At 39.0% G+C, this 22,589-nt stretch overlaps 2 protein-coding genes across 9 annotated transcripts in view; one reads left to right on the top strand and one right to left on the bottom strand.

The window, feature by feature from the left end:
• The first annotated feature begins 581 nt into the window (after window positions 1-581).
• FANCL (FA complementation group L) lies at window positions 582-22,410 on the top strand. Its single transcript, XM_040059025.2, has 14 exons — window positions 582-697; window positions 2,482-2,540; window positions 3,554-3,614; window positions 4,376-4,432; window positions 6,089-6,186; window positions 9,705-9,801; window positions 12,406-12,474; window positions 17,911-18,061; window positions 19,791-19,874; window positions 19,991-20,036; window positions 20,123-20,204; window positions 20,966-21,082; window positions 21,359-21,430; window positions 21,747-22,410. The coding sequence occupies exons 1-14, from the start codon at window positions 605-607 to the stop codon at window positions 21,780-21,782; spliced, it is 1,122 nt and encodes a 373-aa protein (XP_039914959.1). The 5' UTR covers window positions 582-604; the 3' UTR covers window positions 21,783-22,410.
• Window positions 21,843-22,589, bottom strand: part of VRK2 (VRK serine/threonine kinase 2) — a 39,179-nt gene continuing 38,432 nt past the window's right edge. For 6 of the 8 annotated variants that reach the window (XM_040059016.2, XM_040059018.2, XM_040059020.2 and 3 more), the window contains one exon: window positions 21,843-22,082. In XM_040059016.2, coding sequence (XP_039914950.1) covers window positions 21,843-22,082 — 240 coding nt within the window. The remainder of the gene's footprint in view (window positions 22,083-22,589) is intronic. The other 2 variants (XM_040059024.2, XM_040059023.2) reach the window with 1 other exon arrangement.

The following is a 22,589-nucleotide window of genomic DNA, read 5'->3' on the forward strand; positions in this document are numbered from 1 at the left end:
TTGCTGTAGGAGAAGACGTGGGAGCTGCTTCTCGGAGTTCTATGGAAGCTGCCCCTCAGGAGCTCTGGAAGCCGCGGGGGCCCCCCCCTCAGGGTTTCCTGCCTTCGGGACGCGCGCGGCCCGCCCCGAGGGTGCGCATCCCTCAGCTCGGTGCGCTTCTCCCTTCAGGTGTTCGCCTCTCCACAGGTGTGCGCCCCTCAGTGACACGCACCTCACCCCTCGAGGGCCTTCCTCCCCTCAGATGAGCTTCCCCCTCCTCAGGTGCATACTCCCTTCAGCGACACAACCCTCTCCTCGGGTGCGCTCACCTCAGCGACACGCACCTCGCTCCTCAGGTACGCTCCCTCCCTCCTCAGCTATGCTCCCCTCAGCGACACAGCCCTCCTCTCAGGTGTACTCCCCCCTCAGGTGTGCTCTGCTCTCAGGCGCGCTCCTCCCCTCAGTGACACGTTTGTCCCCTCAGGTGCCCTCCTCTTAGCGGCGCGCTCCCGTCCTCGCGCGCCGCCCCTCACGAGCCCGCCCCTCCCTCCCTGCCCCTCATGCGCGTGCGCCGCCCGCTGCCGGGGGCGGGGCCTCGCGTTCGAACGCGGCGCCGGGCGGGAACATGGCGGGGGCGCGCGCTCTGCTCCGCCAGTGCCCGCTGCTGCTGCCGCAGGACCGCCACGGCACCGCCTACGAGGGCTTTGTCACTGCCCAGGTACCGCGGCCCGGGCGCCGCTTGGCCGGTGGACCTTACTGGGGGGGAGGGGTGTTTCCCGCCGTGCCGCGCTTGGGTCTGAGAGGGAAGCGAAGCGCTTCCCGCCGTGCCGGTGTTCCTGGCTGAGGCACCGGCAGTGTGCATTGGGGAATGCCGCTTCCCGGCCCTGAGGGGTCCCGCCGCCGTCCCGCGGGTTTGCCCAGGGAATGGCTTCCTGTTGCCTTCACGGCTGGGTTCGTTGTGCTGGCAAAAGTGGTTCGGGGCAAGGCTGAATGTGCCCGCGTTCATGGCCTGGTAAAAGTTGACAAAAATGACTGATGATGGGTGTTTTCCTTTCGTTTACTTGTGAGGCTTCAGCTGAAGCGGCTGCATCGTCCCCTGGGATGCGGAAAGCGCGGTGCAGGGAGCAGAACAGCGCCTGAGGCAGGGTGAGGAGCTGCTCCTAACCCAGCTTCGTCATCACTGACGCTGTGCACCTGTGGCTCCTTTAAATATCACATACACAGAGCTCTGAACGGGTGTAGGTTAATTTAGAAATAGCGTGGGACTTAGTCCTCTAGCAGATGGCAAAAGATATGGGCTGTGTCCACTAGCATTGTCAAAAATGTAGTTGACGTTCAGATTGAAGGGAACCTCTGGAGGTCCTCTGCCTTAACTAGGTTTCTTTAGACCATTTGCAATCGGGTTGTGAATCTCTCCGAGCACGGAGAGTGTGCAACCTCTTAGGTGGCCTGTTCCAGTCCCTGATCCCCTCTTAACTATTAATGAGGGGGATTTTTTTCCATTCCATTTAGGTGATATTTCCTAATATCACCTCTCAGCCTGCCAGTGTGTGTGTCACTCAGACCTGGCTGTACCTTCTTTAGTCCTTCCCTGATCCCTCTTTTCTCCAGACTAAACAGTCCCAGCTTCCTCAGGCTCTCCTGGAATGAGAGAGCTTTGAGCTCTTGGTCACCTTCAGAGCTCCTCCCTGGATTAACTCCAGTATGTCCATGCCTTGCTTGTGCTGGGGACCCAGTATGCCCAATTTCAAGGTGTGCTGAGCTGGGATAGGGTCTGGAATAAAAGTTTTAAGATAAGTTATCTGCCCCCTTTGCTTTGAGGCTTCGCTGACTTTCTTTATTTCAGTTTTATTTTGATCATCCCATAAGAAAGTAGAAAGAGGACCTGAATAAGTACTGAAAGTACAAGTAGGGAGGATTTAGAAGCTGTCCCATGTAGATTGCACTAACAGGAAAAAAAGGAAATTTATGTACTTGGGGCTGTTTTTGTTTACAGTTTGTAAAACTGCTGAAATATGCTGTGGATCAGGGCTCAAGGTTCTTTTTAGTATGGTTACTTTTATGATAAGCATCTGTTTTGACTTTTATTGGAGTTGAAGACAAACTTTTATGTACAGTAGTACAGCTTGGATTAAATTATGTGTTTTGGTCTTGTCCAGATTTGGATAAGGTTTATTTTTCTCCTGAAAGGTGTTATGTTTGCTTTATGAGATGTGATGTACTGGAGAGTTTTTACTGAATATTGTGAATTAAAGGTTAAGAGTATTTCAACTTCAGAATTAAAATCAACATTATTTGTATCTGCTTTTATTGTATTTGTATCTGTATTATTTGTATTCTGCTTTTTATCCCTTATGAAAGAGATCCTGGATAATATTCCTTAAAAACAGAAAAAACCCCAAAGTTTCTTTCTTAGTAGCTGATCTGATGGGGAATAATTCCCACAAGTGTCTAATATTTTTCTTTTCTGGCCTTCCTATTAACTAAATACTTCTTTTCAAGGGTAGAGACTTCCACATCAGGATACTGCTACCAGTGGATTTGCAGCTGAAAAATGCCAGGTAAGAGACTTTTATGATAGCAATTTCGAAGTATGATGTAACAAAGTTCATTTTGATAAAAACAATAATGGATATGAAAATGAGTTTTTTTTTTTTTTTTAAATATCAGTGTTATTAATTAATTCTCCCTGGTTTCAGCTTAATCTTGCAACAAAGTTGCACAGCATCAGTGTTAATAAATGCTGACAATAAGCATTGCCTATATCAAAATATTTTGTTGTTAATTAACTTCGAAGCATGTTGTAATTAATTGGTTGTATTTACATATATGAAGCAATGTAGTTGGGAAATTTTTTTTTTAATATAATTTATATTTATAGATCACTTATTTGTCACCATTTGGGAAACAGAAAATTCAGTGCAAAGTTGTAAATTTAAGCAATTATGTAAGCTTTTTAAGCAATGATGGTTAACAGAGATTTTTAACTTCATTTTCTGTTTGCTGTTTCTGTGTATTAATTGGTATGACCCAACTTTTCTTTAAAAGCTCTGTTCTGATTTCTGTGTTTATCTCATCAGTCTCTGGGAAGTGGGGTGAAAGGAGCTAATCCACATACATGGATGAGCCTTTAACTTTGTATTCCATAGTTCTGCTTAGGCCAGGCGGCTCCAAACTGGGAGCAGATGTGGTATTCCGTAGCTTTATTACATTCTAGGTTAGGTAATTAAAACTGCATTACAGGTAACTTTGACATTTTCAGGTTATCACTTTTAAATATTAGCGTATTTTATGAAGTCACACTTGCCTGCAAGAATTATGTTGTTGTTTTCGGCACAGAACGGGCTTTTGCAGGTTGATGCTTAATTTTTAATGGGCTTTGGCATAGTGACATTTGGGAGTTTTAAATAACTTTGAACACAAAACTCAAAGCAGTCTTGAAGTATTGTTTCCTTCCTTTGTTTTTTTTTTTCCAAGGAAAGCCGTTGTGCTGTTGTGTGTAGAGGGCTTTCTGCTGTCCTCTAAAAATCATGTACTGTGAATTTAAAATCTGTACAAAACCCTGTTTGTCTAGGATAGAGTGCAGCTGGCGTCTGAAGAAGATCCTGCATGGATATCGGCACATTTTAAAGCAGGTATACAAGTTTAAAACTGCTTTTTAAAATATTATGAAAAAGTCCTAAATCTTTGTTTGTAATGATTCTGAAAAGCTTGTGCTCATAACACCTATTCTGAAAGGGTTAAAGAACCTTCCCTTCATTATAGAGCCAAGATTTATTTTTAAATGCCTGAGGATTTGCAAGCAAATATTATGAGAAATGGATGGAATTTAGTAAATATTTGTTGTTATTCAACTTTTATTCTCTTTTTTTTTTTTTTTATGACTGATGATATTTTACTGGAACTTTTCTTTACTCTCTCAATTAGAGACAGATTTTGCTTTTTTTTTTTTAATGTATTTACTTTTTTACAAGTTGTTCATAATACAAAGGAGAGAATTCACATTAATTATTAATAGTCTCAGTTCATTCTTGGGATCTAAATTACATCTCAGTATCCAAAGGAAGCTTTGGAGTGAGGATGCAGCAGCCTTTGAGTCCCAAAGAATACTTTGTTTCCGAGGAGGAACCTTTGCCCCGGGTGTTGGTTGAGACGCTGTGTCTCATGGACGTGGTTTCATAAATACCTAAACGAGTGATGCCATGTGGGGTGGCAGAGGGGATGGCTCATTCTCAGTTAGGTTTCCTGGGAGTTCTCTTCTGTAATTGAAAAATTTAAACATGTGCTATACACTTGGTCTTTTTTATGCTTAGTTTGCCAATACCAGAAAAGCAGTTGGGCTGAACCACCAGAAGTTATGAGTTGCAGAAATTAACTAATCCTCTCTTTCCTCCAGAGGCTGCACAGCTGCCCAGATCTTGTCAGCTTTATGGTGGAGCTGAAAACTGTTTTGGTGAGTGGCAGAATATATTTGTGGGACATGGGATGCTCTTAGAGCTTTGCATTTCACTTTCAGGTTTTTACTGATTACTGTTCCACATATTTATACTGTTTTTCGGGGGGGTTGTTGTTGTTGTTTTGGTTTGGTTTTTTTGTTTGTTTGGTTGGTTGGTTTTTTGTTGGTTTTTTTTTACAAGAGGTAATTTTGTGTATATGCCGTTCATGTAACGGCTGTATAAATATCCTTTAGGATTTTAAGAGACTGTATTTGGAAATCGGAGTGCTATTGAAAATTTAAAATCCCAGCAAGGGATCTCAGTGTTGAGCCATCCTCTTTACAGTGATTTTCTTGGAATTTCTGTCATTGTCTAGATGGCAAAGCAGGCTTGTAATTATACAGGGGGTTATACCGTCAGCGGATTGCTGAGGGTGCTTTCACCTGTCTAACAATTAGACAAATAAATGCAGAAAGCTTTTTTTTTTTCTCTAATATTTCAGAGGCTGCTGTTTATTCTCCTTTTAAAAGTTTTTCAGGTCTGAGGTTGAAGAGTAGCAAACCCTTTAATAAACATGAAACTGGGAATTCTTACCTATTAGTAAAACATTATTCTATGAGCATTCTTGCTGATTAATATGAATGAATGACCCAACCTGTTTAACTTTAGGAATAAGACAGAGGAAGTATTCTTCAAAACCACAGCAGAAGTTCCTCCTGGTGTTACACTATTGCTCTGTTATGCTTGGAATTGGCCTGAATAAGAATGTCTATTTTGGAATATTTTACAATAGTTATTCCAATCTATTTGCCTATGCACTCAGAAGATGAGAATGCAGTGAAAGTATAATTCATTCAAAATAACAATCCTCAGTTACTGCAGAGGATGAAAACACTAACAACAATGTGGGAGAACTGGGCAGAAATGATTATTAAACTTGTCTTATAAATTATATTTTAATTTAAATTTATTTTATTTTAAATTACTAATAATTTTATTCTAAATGTCATAAATGTATGCGTTCTGTAAGCATATTTTTACCTTAAGTGCACTTTTAAAGAACAAGTAGCACAACACAACCGAAACACATAGTTAGGGCTTATTTTTTACAGTAACATTAACTTTTTGATTAAAACTTCTTTTTGAGGCATTACTACATTCTTGATGAGTGTCTGTACCAAAACTTACTCTAAGGGATCCTGTGATATTAAAACTGAGAAACTGATTTTGTTTTTTGATAGCTGTTTAAAGTTTATGTATATATAAAATATGGGGAGTATCATAGATGTGTTGTCTTTTGTGGCTGTGGAGCCCAGGAGACAGCTGTGGGCTTAATAGAACCTTCTTTTGAAATGTTCTTTCAGTCAAGATGCTTGACTTCAAATTTATTAGCTGAAAAAGAGGCACATTTGATATTTGCATCTGAAGACTCCGTTGTCAACATCTGTGGGGTTTTTTTAAATTGCAGATGTTTTCATTACCAGTATCTGAAGTAATTTACCAAACAGCTTCTTTGTCTGCTTTAGCTGGAGGCTATAACAAAACAAATGCAGTGTACAGTTAATTTTACATAAGCTTAATATTTCCGAATGAATTGCAAAAATCACATGGCTAAATAGATGCAAAAATATTGAAATTGCTCTTAACGATGTTTTTAATGTTCTTTTAAACAGGAAATTGCTTTAAAGAACACACAAGACCTGCACATCCCACGGCCTCCAGAATACTACTCCTGTCTTATCAGAGATCTAGAAATACTGGGCTGGAATAGGTATGATTATTTTAGTTCTTAACAAACATCATCTTTAGAATATCAGTTCCTCTTTTGTATTTGTGAGTTGAACGCATCAAATTTACTTGCACTGTTCATTTACCCTATTCAGAAACTGATTTTGTTTTGTTCTTAAATTGAAAACACCCAACAAACGTGTATCAACTGGAAGGATATTTTCAGTCTCAATTAACTGAGCTGAAAGGTGATACACTACTAAGAAATAATTTCTTTTTTGACCTATAAATTACTGGTATATTAAACATATTTAACGTTAATATTTATAGTTCTTTTTCCCTATTTTGTACAGCTGGTTGTGACTATTCCTATACATTATGGTTGGTTGTCATTTACCTTTATGCTTTCATAAAAACACTTAATACTTTTTCTAGAATTAGAATAATAATTTTTCAAGAACCTGCTCTTTACAGCACAAGGATCTTCTTAGAGGAATTTATTATTTGTCCCACAGAAAGGTAAAAAATTCATGGTTGGAGGGGAGAATGTGACAAACTCTCAACCCAAAACTTTAACAAGTGTATATTGTGCTAAACGAAATAAAGAAGCCTTAGGTATAAGAACAGTTTTGAGTTTTCCCACCTGATTTCTATATAAATAAACAACATGTGATTAACATTAAGTGGGAATTTGCTTTGAAGACCCACTTTTATTTAAAGATTTAAAACACCCTTGTGAAATCAGCTGAAGTTTTTGTCAGTGATTGCCATTGTTAATATGTAATTGTGCCATGCTCTATTTAAATTTCACAGATTCAAGTCTGAGAATATTAGGCAAAATTCTTAAACATGTGGGAAATGGATTCAATTATGTTTGCTCTCCTAAAATGGATAAAAAAACCAAAACATCAACCAAGCAAAAAAAAACTAAAAACCAAAATCTTGAAGAAGGGTTGGGGAAGTCAGTCATTAATCAAAGGACTACGCTGCACATAGGAAATCACATTGGGTTTGCTCTGACTTTAAAGGAGATTAAGCTGGACAGACGATGTGAAGTCCATTAGCAAATCACACCTTTGATTTCAGAGTGCTTTTAACACTAAAGTGGCTCTCTAAGAAAGCCTCTTTACTGAGACTGATTTGGAGTTGTAGGTGATGCTTTATTTGCATGGCAGTTGGGAGCATCCTGCAATGATCTTTCAGCAGAACTGCCTGTGTTTGGCGCTGGCAGTGAGGAGCAATCACTACTCGCACCTTGAGCTTTATTCAAGGATTTTTCTTAGGAAAAACCCTTGCTTGGTGTGTACCCCGGATTTACTCATTCCTAGCAAATTTTGGGTCATGCTGGAAGCTGACTGCACCCAAATCCATCTGAAAAATTTGAAAGATTTGAGCTGGGGAGAGAGAAATACTACTGCAGGAATAAAGTTATAGGAAAGGCTCTTCTAATATTTCCCCTAAATCAAGCTGTTTGAGTCAGTGACAGTGTCCTGGGAAGGCAAATTATCAACTATAAAACACCTGTAGGGCTCCTGTCACCTTCGTGGGGATTCATAAAGGTTGCCAGAATCTCCAAGTCCATGTTGTCTGAAATCTCAAAGCTCTTCTGCTTGATACTTTCCCATTTATTTCATATAATGTGTCTTCTCCTCTTGCCTTCTGCATTTCCAGGGAATCCTGCCTGGTCCTGAGCTCTCAGTCATTTGTGCATCATGCTGGACTTCCAAGATTTATATTTATCCAAAGCTTTCCATCTTTATGTTGGTTTCTATTTTTTTTTTCTTTCCCTGTCATAAAATGATGGAGCTTACAGAGGAATAAAAGTCCGTATAAGTGAAATATCACCTATGTACACAATTCCTTGTATGTTTATACAAAAAGTGTGACTTTAAACTAAAAGAATCCATTCTTTTCATATAAATCAAGATCAAAGTGGTCCAAACAAGATGAGTGTCTAAAGAGGTAAAATCTCAGCCACCTTGGCAGCATCCCTTTAATTTTTCTGTTTTCCTTTGCTGTGGATCTTTGCAGCACAGTGCTGCAGGTACAAGTTGTGCTTTGGTGTAGACACTGCTGCATTTTTCACTGCAGTATCCATGCTGGGCCTTAGCTGCTGCTTTAGGAATTCCCCAGCCCAGGAAGCAGTAGATGGAGATGTGGTATAGAGGTAGTTTCTCATCTTTTATAAAACTCTGATCCACTTTTGAGGTAAAGTTAGAACAAAGTAGGAGTAAAGATTTTTTTCTTCCAGTTAGAGGAAGAGTTCCTCTAATTCTTTCTAAGTATATCGTGTTGAACTGGCTCCAGTTGAATTACACCTTTATCAAGATTTGTCTTCCTTCCAGCTGTTGTGGAGAAATACTCCCAGAAACCTGCTGATTAATGCAATTAATATTGTATTAATCAGCATTAAACATGAAATAATCTCTCTCCTTTCTTACTACCACTATTACTTTTTCCATCTGTGTTTGTGTTTTTCAGTTCCCTTTTATTGAGGCTATTTCATTTATGCAGATAGTTTTCTTCTTTTCACTTCCTTCCTCGGGATGTGCAACCCTTTAATGTGCATCTACTTTTTCTTCCACAAGCCAGTTTCACTTGAGAGAGCCATGTGACTTTTTCTAGTATGTAGTGGTTTAAAAAAATAAATGTTGCTTAGGCCAGCAAGCAGATGCTCTCTCTGAACTCTGTTAGGCCTTTCCATCAGTCTGGGTGATAAGTTGTGCAATTACCTTGGGCTGCTTTTTATCTTTACACAGGAATGACATAGTAAAAATGCCAAAATATCCACATACTCCGTTTACCGGTAAATATATGGGGAGGTTTGAACCTTTTTAGCAATTGTTGAATCCACTAAGCAGAATCCATCTTTAGAGAGCAATATGTTTTACAATTGTATCCATCTTCATTGTTGGGGGGAGACACGAACCAGTGACAGCTTAAGCAAGGAGTCAGAAGTTTTAAAACTTATTCACATTTAGTATGTACTTTCTGCTTGCTAGGATGCGTGAATACAGTGTAAAACTGTCATGAAATGAGGGCAAATCATCATAAATAACTCATTTTGTACCTGTTTGGGTACTATTTTCTGCAGAAAATGGATTTCAGAATATGAACCAATATGCACTGAATTCCCCACAATAATAGTATTGATAATAAAAGAGAACTTTATTGAAGAGAAAAGCAAATCAAGAGCATAAAAGTCTCATAGAGTAAGAAACTGCAGAAATGGATCAAAGATTTGACAGGAAGTTTAATGTGTACATAAGTAGAGGCTGACAGGAACATGCTGTGCGTGTCAAAGGTTCCGGTGATGGAAAACTGAAACACGGTGCTCACTGACCACAGCGTGAGCCCTGACACTCGTTGTAAATAACCCAGAGATATATGACTGCATTAAGCACTAGGCTGGTGTATTAACAGCAGTAAATCTGCAGCAGCAGAAATGCTTGGCATATAGGGCTCCCTCTGATTAATATTTGTAACAGACTAATCAGAGTACTGCAGACCTTTCAAACTGCACTTCTTGCAGGGCTCTGAGAGTTTTCTTCTCTCTTCCAGAGTGGCCTATGTGGACACTGGGCTGACCACAGTCAAGTTAAAAGCTGAAGACTCTTGTGGTCGACAGCATCTCATCACTCTAAAGTTAAATGCAAAGGTAAATTGATGTGGGACAAAATATCTTGAAGCTTCCTTGAAATAAATCGATTTCTCTTAGTTCATTGGGATTTCAGAGAGTTGGTTTGTTTGCTGATGTGTCTGTTCTGCAAGGTAAGAGGTCAGTTAATTTTTTTTTTTTTTTTTTTTTTTGAGTTTTCAGATGAACTATATTTAAAATTAATATTGGATTATGGTTATCTGTAAGATGCAACTGTGCATCACATGAAAAACACTTTGATATTGCACTCATTTTACTGGATTACAGACAAGGCCATCTGGGAGACTTTCCTTCATTATCACTCCATCCAGAGACTGCATAGAACAAGAATTAGAGGATGTTGGGTTGGTTATTAACACGGCTTGCTGTTAAAGTCAGAGATGTAAAGATTTATGAGAAACTGAAGTCAGTCAGAAAAATTATTTCTTTTCAGTCTAAATAAATGTCTCATTTTGACAGTGCTTGCAAATCAAACTCATGGCATTTGCAGAAACAGAAAAATCTTAATTCTTCCTGGTGCTTATCACTGAACTCAAATTACAACGTTTCTTCATAGAATGTCTCATTTCAAGGCACAAATCTCTCCTCAGAGACTGTGAATATCAAGGCTGTGTGATCAGAAAATCAGGCGAAAAAGGGATCTAAAAGTGTCTGGGTGTTGTTGTTTGGGACTAACTATGGTCCATCATCTCAAGTTATAATCTTGAAAGCGTGAGGAGGGGGCACAGTAGGATTAAATCCCACCTTCACAGGCATCCTGCATTCCTTTACAAACCAGGAGTTTTGAGGTCTTGCATAACATGAGCAAGCTTTACCTTTGAAGGGGAATAGGAGGGGAAGAAATACTGTTTGGGAATGAGTATTGCACATGTGGATTTTTAAAAAGAGTAAAACTGTTCTACACGCAGAGAGTAATGAGTACATAATTAATTTGTTAGTCAGTCCATTATTAAATACGCTGATGGAAAAATCCATCAGGAAATAACAATTATGGTCTATTTAATGTGCAAGGAGAGGAACCAGGCTGTGTTGTTTTTAAGGGATAAATACAAAGCTTTGTGTGGGACTAGAAATTGGGTGCAGCCTGTTGCCCTAAGGTTTTCTTGCTCTTAGGACAACAGAAGTAAAGTATTTTAACTGTTTGAAAGTATAAAAATTCAGAAAAAATGACAGTGCAGTATCCATTTTTCCCAAGCAGCTGCCGTGGTCAAACACTGACACTTGTGCGTTGGCTGGTTCTGTTCAGCCTTAACTTAGCACTGTTCTGAGGGAAGGGAGATTCTCGTTTTCTGTCCTGTGCAAACTCGTGGGGGTTTTTGATAGTAATAAAATAGCTGAATACTCCTCAGAGCAGAAGAAAGCACCATCTAACAACTAAAGATGTATGTAATAAAAGGATTAAATTATCAGACTTGTCTGTTTTAGTAAGTAATCGCCTTTTTTCTTTTTATTTCTTCTTTTCTTTTCATATTGTTTTCAAGTGTTTTTGATGATGAAGGATCAATTGCTTGTCCTTTTTAAACCCTGTCTGGCATTTAAACTTGCCAGACAAAATCTGTGTGTGAAACATTGTTTTGGTAACATGGGGATTTGATTTGCCTTCATACACACAGACACTACATTTGAGAAGACTTGGCTGAAGTATTTGTTGGGAAGGCATTTCTTTTGATAACATGCTTTAATAAAAGCGTGTTTATTTTTGTTATGCTGTTTCTTTGATTAAAATCAGCACAGGAGCATTTCAGATCCCAAGGCTTCAAATAGGCCACTGCAAGGATTTGCCTGTTGTGTAGTAATTAAGACACTTTGGTAATTATCTGAATGATCTGGCAAGGGGTATGAAAATGCTTTCTCCAAATAAATTTAGCTGCATGTTCAGAAAACCAATATAAATATTGTATTTAATAATTGCTTAAATTGTCCTATAGAATAATAGGATGATTTCTGACACTCAAGTTTGATTGTAACTGTAATAAGCTAAGGTGTCATGGTGTTATGAAACCTTTTATAGCTTTTTTTTTTTTTTTTTTTTTTAATAATGCAGCCTTTTAAAATTTTTATTATTGTTATCTCTTGATTTGGATTGAGGGTTTAATTTCGGGTCCATGTTCACTTGTCTCTTTCAAAATAGTTCAGCACTCTAGATTACTTTCAGTTTTAAATATTAAAATATTGCAAATCAGAACAAATTGTTTAGCTTAAATGAAAATTAGTTATTGACTCATGGAAAGGTTGTTTGATTTTTAAACTTTGCTATCCATTATGGGTAATTGAGGAGAAATCTTTAAAAAATATTTCATGCATTGTGTTTTAAGGTTTCTTTAATGGGCTTTTGTGACCACTAAACACAGAAATTTGTGATTCTCCTGCCTTTACTAAATACTGATATATAAAACATTTACATGTAGATTTCTTCTTTAAATGATAATTAACATTCATAACTGTTCCTGAAAATGCTTTACATACTGTTTCCTTACAGAGCCAAGTTCTCAAGATGCTTGAAGTGCTCATATTTTGTTATCAAATTTGGCAGCTGAGTATCAGTCTGACTTTAAATCTCTAAGAAAAAAAAATCCCAAACTGTATTTTCTTTCTCTCCCTCAGTATCCTACAGAACCACCAGGTTGCCTTGTGGATTTTCCTGTTCCATTTGCTGTTTCCTGGATGCCACAGGTAACCACTGGACTAGGCAGCTTTTTTAATTAAAAAATACATATGCAGTGGAGGGGTGGTAACAGGAGGTTGGGCTTGATTTTTAAACTCCAGCTTTTCTCTCTTTGTGCATTTTCTTTCTGGATGTGCTCATGAAAATTTAATAACACTGAGCTCCATATTCCTTATCCGAGCACCTTAAATATCTTCCTTGCCATGAGATATATCTTGCATGTTGTATGTACTGGATGGGTTGGTTTTTTTTTTAATCTCTTCATATGACTGAAGATTCTCTAGGAATTATGGTGGAAAAGTGAAAATGAAGAGAAATGCATGGAAAATTATTGTCTTCTAGAAAAGAAACACCCTCTAAAGATGACAGGCATTGAAAAAAGGAGTTGGTTATTCTATAGAGTTTTCCCCAGTTTGTTAAAGACTTTTCATAACTTAATAAAGCCTTTCCAGTTATAATCAATGCAGGAAGTATTTAGTGAAATTCTGATTTCTTAGTTTAACTGGCATTACTACTATGAAGAACCACACTGTCTTTTGTGGGTCTTTCATGTACCTTTCTTCCTGAATACAGCATGTGTGTTTTATTAAATGAATTTAAATGTGACCACTCAGATACAAGTTAATATTAATTATATGTATATATATATAAAATTATATATATACATATTATGTGTATAAGATATAAAATTATTATATAATATATACATGTTATATGTATAAAATAATTTATATAGATATCATTTCATTTAAATTGGAAAAATATAAATTATTGCACCTGGTAAGTTTAACTCCCACAATAAATAACTTACATAGGGAACATGGCTGGCAGGTTGCAGCAGGGTGAGTTTTAAGCTGAGCATATAATTTTTCTGCAGGGTTCAATGTTCTTCTTCTCAGACCCACTAATACTGAGAATCAGTATGCAATAATCAACCACTGCAAATGAAAAATGTATTTATTTATGTAATTTTAGGTGTAGATTCTCTTGTATGGTTTGGAACAATTTTAATAAATGTTTTTCCCGTAAATTTTACTGGAGTCCCTACACTCTGGCCAGGATTTCAAGTGCTGTTTTTAACCTCAATACATATTTGCAACAGTGTTTTATTGATTTTACAGCCTTGCAATTTATGTTGCCTCCAATTAACAACATTTCAAACATTCCTGACAGTGACTGCTTCTCTGTATTTACTGTTAGTAATTTTAAAGATGGACTCATGTTTTAATAAAATGTTCTGGAAAAACCTGCCTTTGACAAGTTAAAAATGGGGGTGGATATACTGATACTAGCAATACAGCCAAGGAAAAATCCTCTTAAAAATACAATACTCAGATGCTTAAAATCTTTTTACAAGTTAAAATTACCTGGGGACTATTTGAAAGCATGAACAAAAGGTGTTTGTGTGTAAGTGAAGAGCCTGTTTTGAAATCATGAGATTCTAATTCCAGCTGCAGAGAGCCAGCTCTAATCCTGAACCAAAGAGCAGCAGACAGAAATGCTTTAGCTGTACAGCAGCTTTTGCAAATTGACCTTACGTGTGTGGGTGACATGAACCCAAGGCTTGTGGGGACAAATGGCTTTGGTAATTGTGTAGATTGTGTTTATTTTCCAAATGTGTGGGAATCACTGCGGCGAGCAGCCCTCACACCGTGATAAAATATGGGTTAAGCTTAGATAATGCTGCAACACCACCGGTAGCAGAATTCAGCAGGTACTCAAGTGCATGAAAATTTTGGTTCCTAAAAGGGAAAAAGAATAGGCTATAGTTCTTCTCTACTGAAATAACGTGCTGTTTTGGTACCAATCGGTGTTAAACTTTTAATATTAAACCTTTAAAGTATAAATTGACAAGGCTTAACTAAATTGGTGCTATGGCACCATTGGAATATAAACTCCTATGAAAGAAAATATAAATAAATTGCAGGTAATTGATTTTTCTTTCCCACCCCCTGTGTGTGCTTTTCAGGCTCATGGATTTTAAACTTGTGGTTGTGGGTTGGTTTTTTTTTTTTTTTTCTTCCGTATAATAATAGACATGGCTTTATGGCATCCATATTAAAAATGGGTAATTTTCCTTATGGTCCCTGTCTTCCTGCTGGGTTGATAATGTTTTGATGTATTTTTCTTTTGCTCTGATGAGAGGTCTGCTGCTGCTGCTCTGACATATTCATTTGGATGAATAATTATAACTTGCACAATGTCAAGCTGAAGATGGTGGGGTTTTGTGCGTCATGACAAGCCCAGTAGCCAGTGCAGGTGTCTCACAGCATGAGCAGCAACAGCCAGTGGATTCTGGCTCAGAGGAGACGTTTTAGAGTAGTAAGAAATCAGCACCAAGGGCAATGCTGCTGCTGCTGCTCCTGTTCTAAGTGCCAAATAAATGCAGAGTGCTTCTCAATGACAAGTGCAAGAACATCTACTTATTTCTGTTATAGCCTTTTTCTAAAGAACCAGATAAATGTGCTGTCTCCAATTTTAGCACACGCTGGAAGCGCAGTTCTGCAGAATCAGGGTGTCTCACGTCAGGGTAAGGTTTCCAGACTGACCACTGCCCACCTGGCTGGCTACATGAAGGTCACAGGAGTGGAAATTAATGACTAATGAGGTCATGCAGCAGCCAGCAAGGAAACGGGAACGCAGGGTGCAGAAGGTGGAGTGGCAGGAACGAGATTATTCTTGGGTTATTTAGAGGAAAACACAATAAAAAGCATCATAATTGTGTTTTTTCTTGGCAAGGGAACTTCACAGGCACCAGCTGTAAATGCAGAAAATGGAGATGATTGACAAGATACTTTGTAAAGATTTCAGGTTTGTGTCTTATTTCTGCTAAGGAGAGGGGAAATTGTTAAAATACTGTTGATGAGAAACTGTTTCCAAACAAATCTAACGAATCTAAAATTCTTTAGGTGATCCCTTTTCCATTTAATGACTGTTTGTTTTATTAAATTTTATTTTATTTATGAATTCATGAAGGGCAAGAAGTAGTGACACCTATAGTTTAGGCTATTTCACCTTTCCAATTAGGAGGCTTTGCGGTTGTTTTAATTTCGGATAAGCAAATAATTGTGTTAGGAAGAATTTTAACAAAAAAAATCTCAGAATAAAGATTGCATTTTTATCTCTTTTTGAAAAATAATTTGCAATCAATTGTTCTGTATGTACCTTAATTAGACCTTTTTTTACTACCATTTGATTAGTATTTAGTTCAGCCAGGATATGGAGCAGATGTTTGAAATTTGGCAGAGCAGCCATATAGGTTAGAGCACTTCTTAGAAGTTCCTGAAAGGCGTCATTGGTTTTTCAGCAGGCACAGACTCAAGATTTTCTCTTTATTCTTCCCAGCCTCTGTGGCTCTAGAAATAAGAACCGAGAGTAGAGTGACATTTTTCCCCATTCTTTCTTATTTCTTTGATTGGAGGGAATGGTGTATGGGCAGTTAGGGTGGGCTTGGGAGAATGTTTGAATTGAAGGAAGAAAGGAATTGGCATGAGGAGGTCCTGGTAGTGAGGTGGAGATGAGAGTGCAGAGGATTGAAATGGAAATAAAAAGGTTGAGGAATCAATCACATGATACTTCCCTGGTAAAAGAGAAGGTGTGTTCCCCTCGGAGGCAGGGAGGTCCAGAGTATCTGCTTTTCCCTGGCCAAAGCCAGTGGTATAAACGGATATGGGATCCACGGAGCCTGGTAACAGAGGTGGTACTGGGGTCGCAGTTTCTGGGACCCATCAAACCAGTGCATTTATGGAGGATGGAGGAACCAGTTTGGCTTTGTGGGTGCTTTTACAGCCCGGGTGAGCAGCGTTGGCAAGTCTGAACAATGAATGGTTTATTTGTCAAAGCATTTTGACATATTTCACACAAATTCTAATTCATTTGTACAAAGGCGACCATGAAACAGTTTGTGCTGTTTGATATTAACAATGGTCGTGGTGTAATTTGGACCAAAGAAAAGTGGGATCTCGGGCTGTTCTGAAAGTGCTGGGCAGTGACCAATATTAGGTGGTTAATCAAATGAAAAGGAATCTTGGAGTTTTCATGGTTTGCATGACAAGCAGGTGATGTATTTAAATAGCTATAGATGCATTTATATATATAGCAGGAGACAGCTGGCAACATCAGTGAAGCATACAAATAAGATCAAATGAACAGTGCAGGAAAAAAAAAAAGATTTAACTACCTTTTTAAGGAACGTCATTGAAAAATTACAATTAGTATTAAAATTAATTGGATTTTAAAACTTATCTGTGGGTTATAATCCCTTGATGTTTCTTTTTTCTAGTGAAACCCTTTGAATTCCCAGAAGATAAAGATAAAAATGATTATTAGAGGATTTATCTGTATGTGATATAGAAAAATGTAAAAAAATCAAAATGGAAAGCAACTGTTGCAAGTACCAGAAAATTATGCTATTAATTTAAGTGTCATCAGAGCACAAAAGATCACATTTCAGGACTGTGTGAAAATTATTAAAATACTGGAAATAATAGTACTTAAGATGAAGATACTATACTCTAAGATGTGGTTAAGTGACTGACACTATTATATCACTTCAGGTATTATAAAGGTAACAAAATGCTTTTAAAGATAATAAGCGTTACATTTTGAGATTGCCAGAATTCACACTTCTCTGCTTAGGTGCTTTCCTACTTTAATACAATTTAACAACAGCAGGAAAAAAAGTAGCATTTTATTTCCAAGCTACACCGTTTCTTTCTGATATGCACATGCATGAAATATAAAAATTTATTACATAGAAAAATTATATTTCTTCATCTGAGAACACTCAGATAATTTGCTGCTCTTTGTCCAGGTGAGAAAGGAATAATATAATATTTCACTACAGATTAAAGGAAACCATTCCTTCTGTATTTTGTTTAATTCATAGAAGAATACTTGTCGGAGAACAGAACATTTAATTCGCTTTTTCTTTTGAACCTCAAGATACCTGAAATCTGTCCCACTCTGGGCATCTGCACCTGCAAAGGGCTCACTTGACCACCAAGTGTTTTCTCCTCTTGCAGAAGTGTTTTCCTGGGGAAATGGTGACTTCTTCCTGCCCACTGATGATTTCAAAAGATTTCTTTTGCGTTGCTGCCCTGTATATCGTCCTGTCTAATGAAAGATATTTCTGATTCTGTGTAATCCACTCTCAAATATTGAAATCCCCCACATGTAATCCTCTGCTTATTAGATGGTTTCCCCTTCTCCTGCCTTATTTACAGAGTTTGAGAGCTGATCTTAAAGCACCTGTTTTTATAGTGCCTAATTCTGAGATAATGATGAGGTTGTTAGGTGATATTCCGTGTTTTATGCTATCACGATATACTGGGACGCACACAGGGATTTCAACGCTCCTTAAATGAAGAAATTATTTTTTAAATATTCTCTCAGGCTGCTGGTGGAAACTCAATGAAATCTGTTTAAATTTCTTGTTTTCTTAGAACTCCTTAATAGACATTTACAACCAGTTCCTGGCAGCACTGGAGTCGCTGAAGGAGTTCTGGGATGCCCTTGATGAAATCGATGGGAAGACATGGGTGCTTGAGCCAGAAAATCCCACACGGAGTGCTACAAACAGAAGAATTGCGATAGGTAGGAAAAGATTTAAAGGGATGTGAGTGGATTTGAGAAGTAAAACTCAGGGAGCTGTTTTGTTTTGCTTGTCTCATCAGAAGGTGCTTCTTCAGGTTTGGGGAAGGAAAGGCAGCACTTAAAACCAAAGACAGAACTACTCTTTTGCATAGTAAAAAAAAATAATAACTTTCCATAACAGAATGCTGATCCTATTTGGGAAATTTATTCCAACTTTCTGGTGTCAGATAAATGAAAGTTTCTGCAGGAAAACCTTGTGTATTTGCAAATTATGAACATGGAACTGTCAACAGCTGAGCTCTTGCAGGGTAGCCCTAGAAAAAACAGTATTTGTAAAAGATCAAATTAGGTGAAGCCGTTACCTCAATCACAAATTCCAGATTTTTAAACTTTAGATTCATCGTATCCTGGAGTGGAAGGAATATTAGAGTGCAGCCTGAGGGGAAAAAGGAGGTTAAAGGAGGCAAGGGGAAAGGACAAAGAAATGAAAGAGAGGAAGGAAATTAGGCTTCTCTGTCAACCACCTGAAAACGTCCCTCAGTTTATATGATGATGTCTGGCATTTTAAGGTCTTAATATACATAGGATAAAGAATTTTATAATTATATGTGTAAGATAAGGAGTTGTAATTGCAACTGTCAGAGGCTGGAAATGTTGGGGGGATGTTATCTTTGCCGGAAAAGTGCTGATTTTTCGCTGCAATCCACATCACCAATAGCAAATTGTAGAAATGTGAGAATACGGAATGACTCACATTGTCCCTTACAGTTGTAGAAGGAGGGAGGAAGGAGCTAGAGGGAAGCTGCTTCAGGAGAGGAGGGAAGGACAGGAAAAGTTCAGCAAGGCTGGAATGACGTGGGTCAGACTCCACTCTGTGTGCAGTCAGGAGGGCTTTGTCTTGGTCCTGCTGCCCTTTGCCACAGGCCAAGGAAAAGGGAAGAAAAGCCTCAAAAAGTGCCTTGGAGCAGCTGAGCAGAGGAAGGACGGGGCTTAAAGCCCTTTGTTGTCAGGCACTGGGAACCTGCAGCTACACTGAACTTTGATTTCATTCACGCCCACCCTCTTCCAGGATGGAAAGCCTAACACAGCTCTAATTACAGAAAAGGTTGGGTTTCACCTGGGCTTGTTCAGAACTCTGCTGTGTTGTTTTGGAGCTAGATCCAGAGCACCCCTGAGCTGCTTCCCTCTGAAGGAACAGAGCCCTTCCAGGGATGGTGGGGTGTCTTGTAAAGCCAAATATTTGCCCTTTCAAAAATACTGCGTTGTTGTCTTGGTCCTGGAATTTGCTGGGGAGGGGACTAACTTCTGCTGCCTGATATTGGGTTTGGGCTTCCCTTTGTGACTATGAAAGATAAAGATGAATTAGTAAGTTATACACACGTCTCCACCTTTAAAGTTTCACCAAGATTTTGGATGGATTTTGTCATGTAGCTTGGGTTGATTACATTTATTTCTGAGTAAGTGTAAAGGCTAAGCCAAGTCTAAAAGAAACACAAGCGTCCCAGGTTTGTTTAGTCAGTTGATATTTTTTAATTACAGTTTGTGGAAATGTAAATATTTAATGTATACTGATATTTTGTACAATCATTTGGATACCTCCCAACTTTGTTATTATTTATCCTAACGAAACCCAGCCTGAGTTAACCAATTTCAAACTGCTTTTTAAAATGATTCCTTTTTCAAATCCTTGACTGTACAGCTTTCCCACGGCCTTGCTTTCTCCTTGCAGGGAACAATGTCTCAGTGAACGTAGAGGTAGATCCTCGCCATCCAAACATGCTTCCAGAGTGTTATTTCCTTGGAGCAGATCACGGTAAGGCAGAAAATTCCACTTGTTTCTCCTCTGGACTCAGATGTCTGATTTGATCCCTGCCTGAAACTTGGGAGGTTCACCAGGGTGATGTCATTATTCCTGTCTGTTGTTGGCAGAAGTGAACCCTCTGAGAACTAAACTCAACAGCAACATGCACTTGTGGTGAGTGTCTCCACTAAAGCAGCCTGGAAACCTGAACGGTGTTTGCCATTCCTTGTGTGGATTTCTCTCCCCTCTCCCACCCCCAGGGATCCGGAAATCAGTTTGTTACAAAACTTGAGAGAGCTCCTAGAAATCGATTTTCCGTCTCGTGTGGTGTTGGAAAAAAGCGTAAGTTGGTTTTGGTTAACTATGGGTCACATAACTATAAGTCACATTTAAATGGTCACTTTCTAAGAGCCAGGGCAAATCAGGGACTTTTGAGAGGTAATTGGATTAATACATTGTCACAAGGACTTCTGAACTTCAAGCAACAGTTGTCCGAGCTTGTTAACCTTGGATTAGAGGTGCACACTTTCCTGTGGCCTTCATAGCAGTGAAGCCATTAATAACAGGCTCCACTATTAAAAGGAAAAGAGGAAGTCCCAGAGTGGCTAATGAGATGTGGAAAATCCAAACATTCTGTTATGGATGTTGATGACTTCAGTTCTAATTAGGTAGAGCTGCTTAGAGAGAGGACAAGAGGCCATCCAAATACTGGTGCATTTGAAACAAACCGGGAATTAATTTTTGACAATGCTTTAACACTGTATTTCGAACTTTGCTTTCACTCATGAAGCTTCTACATAAAGATCTGACTGAGGGTTTGTGTCTAATGGCAAATCATAATGGTTAATAAACCAAAAGCACCCAAAAGTATGTAAATGCTTGTTGAATGAGATGTAATTCAGCAAGGTGATGAAGTACAACCCAGGCAAGCCCTGCACACCTGGAGCCCAGTGTCACTCTGCCTTTGTAACATAAATGTGAATGTCTTGAAGGCAAAAAATAGTAATTCCAGCCAACAAAAGCTGCAGGAGCAGAACCATAGGTGAAGCAGTCTGTGTGCTAGCAGCCCACCGCTTCCCTTCAGCTGTACTGCTGTGTTCCAGGACTTTGCCAAGGACTGTGGGATCTGCTACGCCTATCGGCTGGAGGGCAGTGTGCCCGACCACGTGTGTGACGATCCTCGCTGCGGGCAGCCCTTCCACCAGGCCTGTCTCTATGAGGTAAATGGCACAACCTGCTCCTTCGCTGGCACATTCTGGACAACCAGCACTGTCCACTTAAATGCTGCATTGAGCAAGAGTGCATAAGGAACATTAGAGCAGGCACTTGTCCTGTCACCTCCAATTCCTACATGAGCTCTCTGGGAAAGGGAACCACCGTCTGATTTTTGCATGCACGCTGTCAGCTGTTCATCAGCTGAACTCTGGTAATTAATGGACGTTTCTTAAATTGGAGATGAAACCAACGTGACTTTTAATCCACTTCTTGTGTTGCAGTGGCTACAAGGACTTCCTACCAGCAGACAGAGCTTTAATGTCATCTTTGGTGAATGTCCTTATTGTAATAAGGTAAGGAAATCTAAGGAGTGAACTAGAGTGGAAAAGGTAAATGCATCAGTATTGCAAAAACTAAAGGTTTTCTGACACAGTCTAAAGACAGCCCCACACTAATGCCAGAGTAATTAAAGACCACACTCCATTGTATTTAATGATACTTTTTTAATGCTGTAACAAAAGGTTCAGTTAAAAACAATGAAAAGAATCCCAACATGTATAACAGAAACCAGCATAAATAGTTCAGAGAATCCATAACTATTGAGTGCAGATGAGAACTTGCCTGTAAAAGGCATGTACTGACAGGATTATTTAAATCTTCTTTTTCAAGCCCCTGACACTGAAATCTTCAATGAAGAAACTCTAGGAAAACACTGCATGGTGGGAGCACCACTGCACTCCCACTGAAGACACGGGAACAGCAACATCAAAGCAGAAACAAGGACAGAACAATGAGCAGCAGAAGCACCAGAACAGCTGCAGTGTAGGGGTAGGTTTCATCAGCAAATGCCAGCCTAAACACAACAGAGAGAGAGGGACGAGTGGTGTCAGCACCAGCCTGGGATGCTGCTGCAGGAACTGGAGCTACAAGGTGATTGAGTTTCTTTCGGGATTCTGAGAGTATTCTGTAGGGGTCAAATGGCGGCAGCTCTCTTGCAGTGTCTTCCTGCAGGGGAAAAAAAGCTGTGATTATAAAGCTAATATGAAGGGAGATATGAATCAAAACAACAGAGATGCCATTGAGGTATTTAAATTATCTTAGAGAAAGCGTTACAATTCTTACAGAGTTGTACCTCTGGAATTTGCGCTTGTATGGATATTGTATGGTAAGCGTGTAACACAAGACATGGTTAAATGCCTCCTAAAGAGACATATCTATATTTACTATTGAAGTCTAAAGCTGAAATTCTTCTCTATCTTTGGCTTGTTTCCAAAAATGTTTAATATACTCAGTCTTTCCTGTGTTCCTGCTAATAAAGGTTTATCCTGGAAACTCAAGATGTGATTTCAAGTGTGAGTCTGCTGGTTTGATTTGTATAAGTTTTGCATTTCACAGTGAAGCTGAGCTTCTGCCCATCACAAGGAACATGAACTGGTCGAGTGGGGCTTGTTCTGGCTGGCCATGGGTGCATGGGCTGTTCTACATCTCCAACAGCAATGCTGTCCTTGGCCA

The sequence above is a fragment of the Hirundo rustica genome, chromosome 3, assembly GCF_015227805.2.
Source record: "Hirundo rustica isolate bHirRus1 chromosome 3, bHirRus1.pri.v3, whole genome shotgun sequence".
Classification (NCBI taxonomy): Eukaryota; Metazoa; Chordata; class Aves; order Passeriformes; family Hirundinidae; genus Hirundo; species Hirundo rustica.

Coding starts and splice junctions, on each gene's coding strand:
- FANCL (XM_040059025.2), top strand. CDS start 605: ATGGCGGGGGCGCGCGCTCTGCTCCGCCAGTGCCCGCTGCTGCTGCCG. Junction 2,541..3,553: donor TTGCAGCTGAAAAATGCCAG/GTAAGAGACTTT, acceptor CTGTTTGTCTAG/GATAGAGTGCAGCTGGCGTC. Junction 21,083..21,358: donor ACCAGGCCTGTCTCTATGAG/GTAAATGGCACA, acceptor CTTGTGTTGCAG/TGGCTACAAGGACTTCCTAC.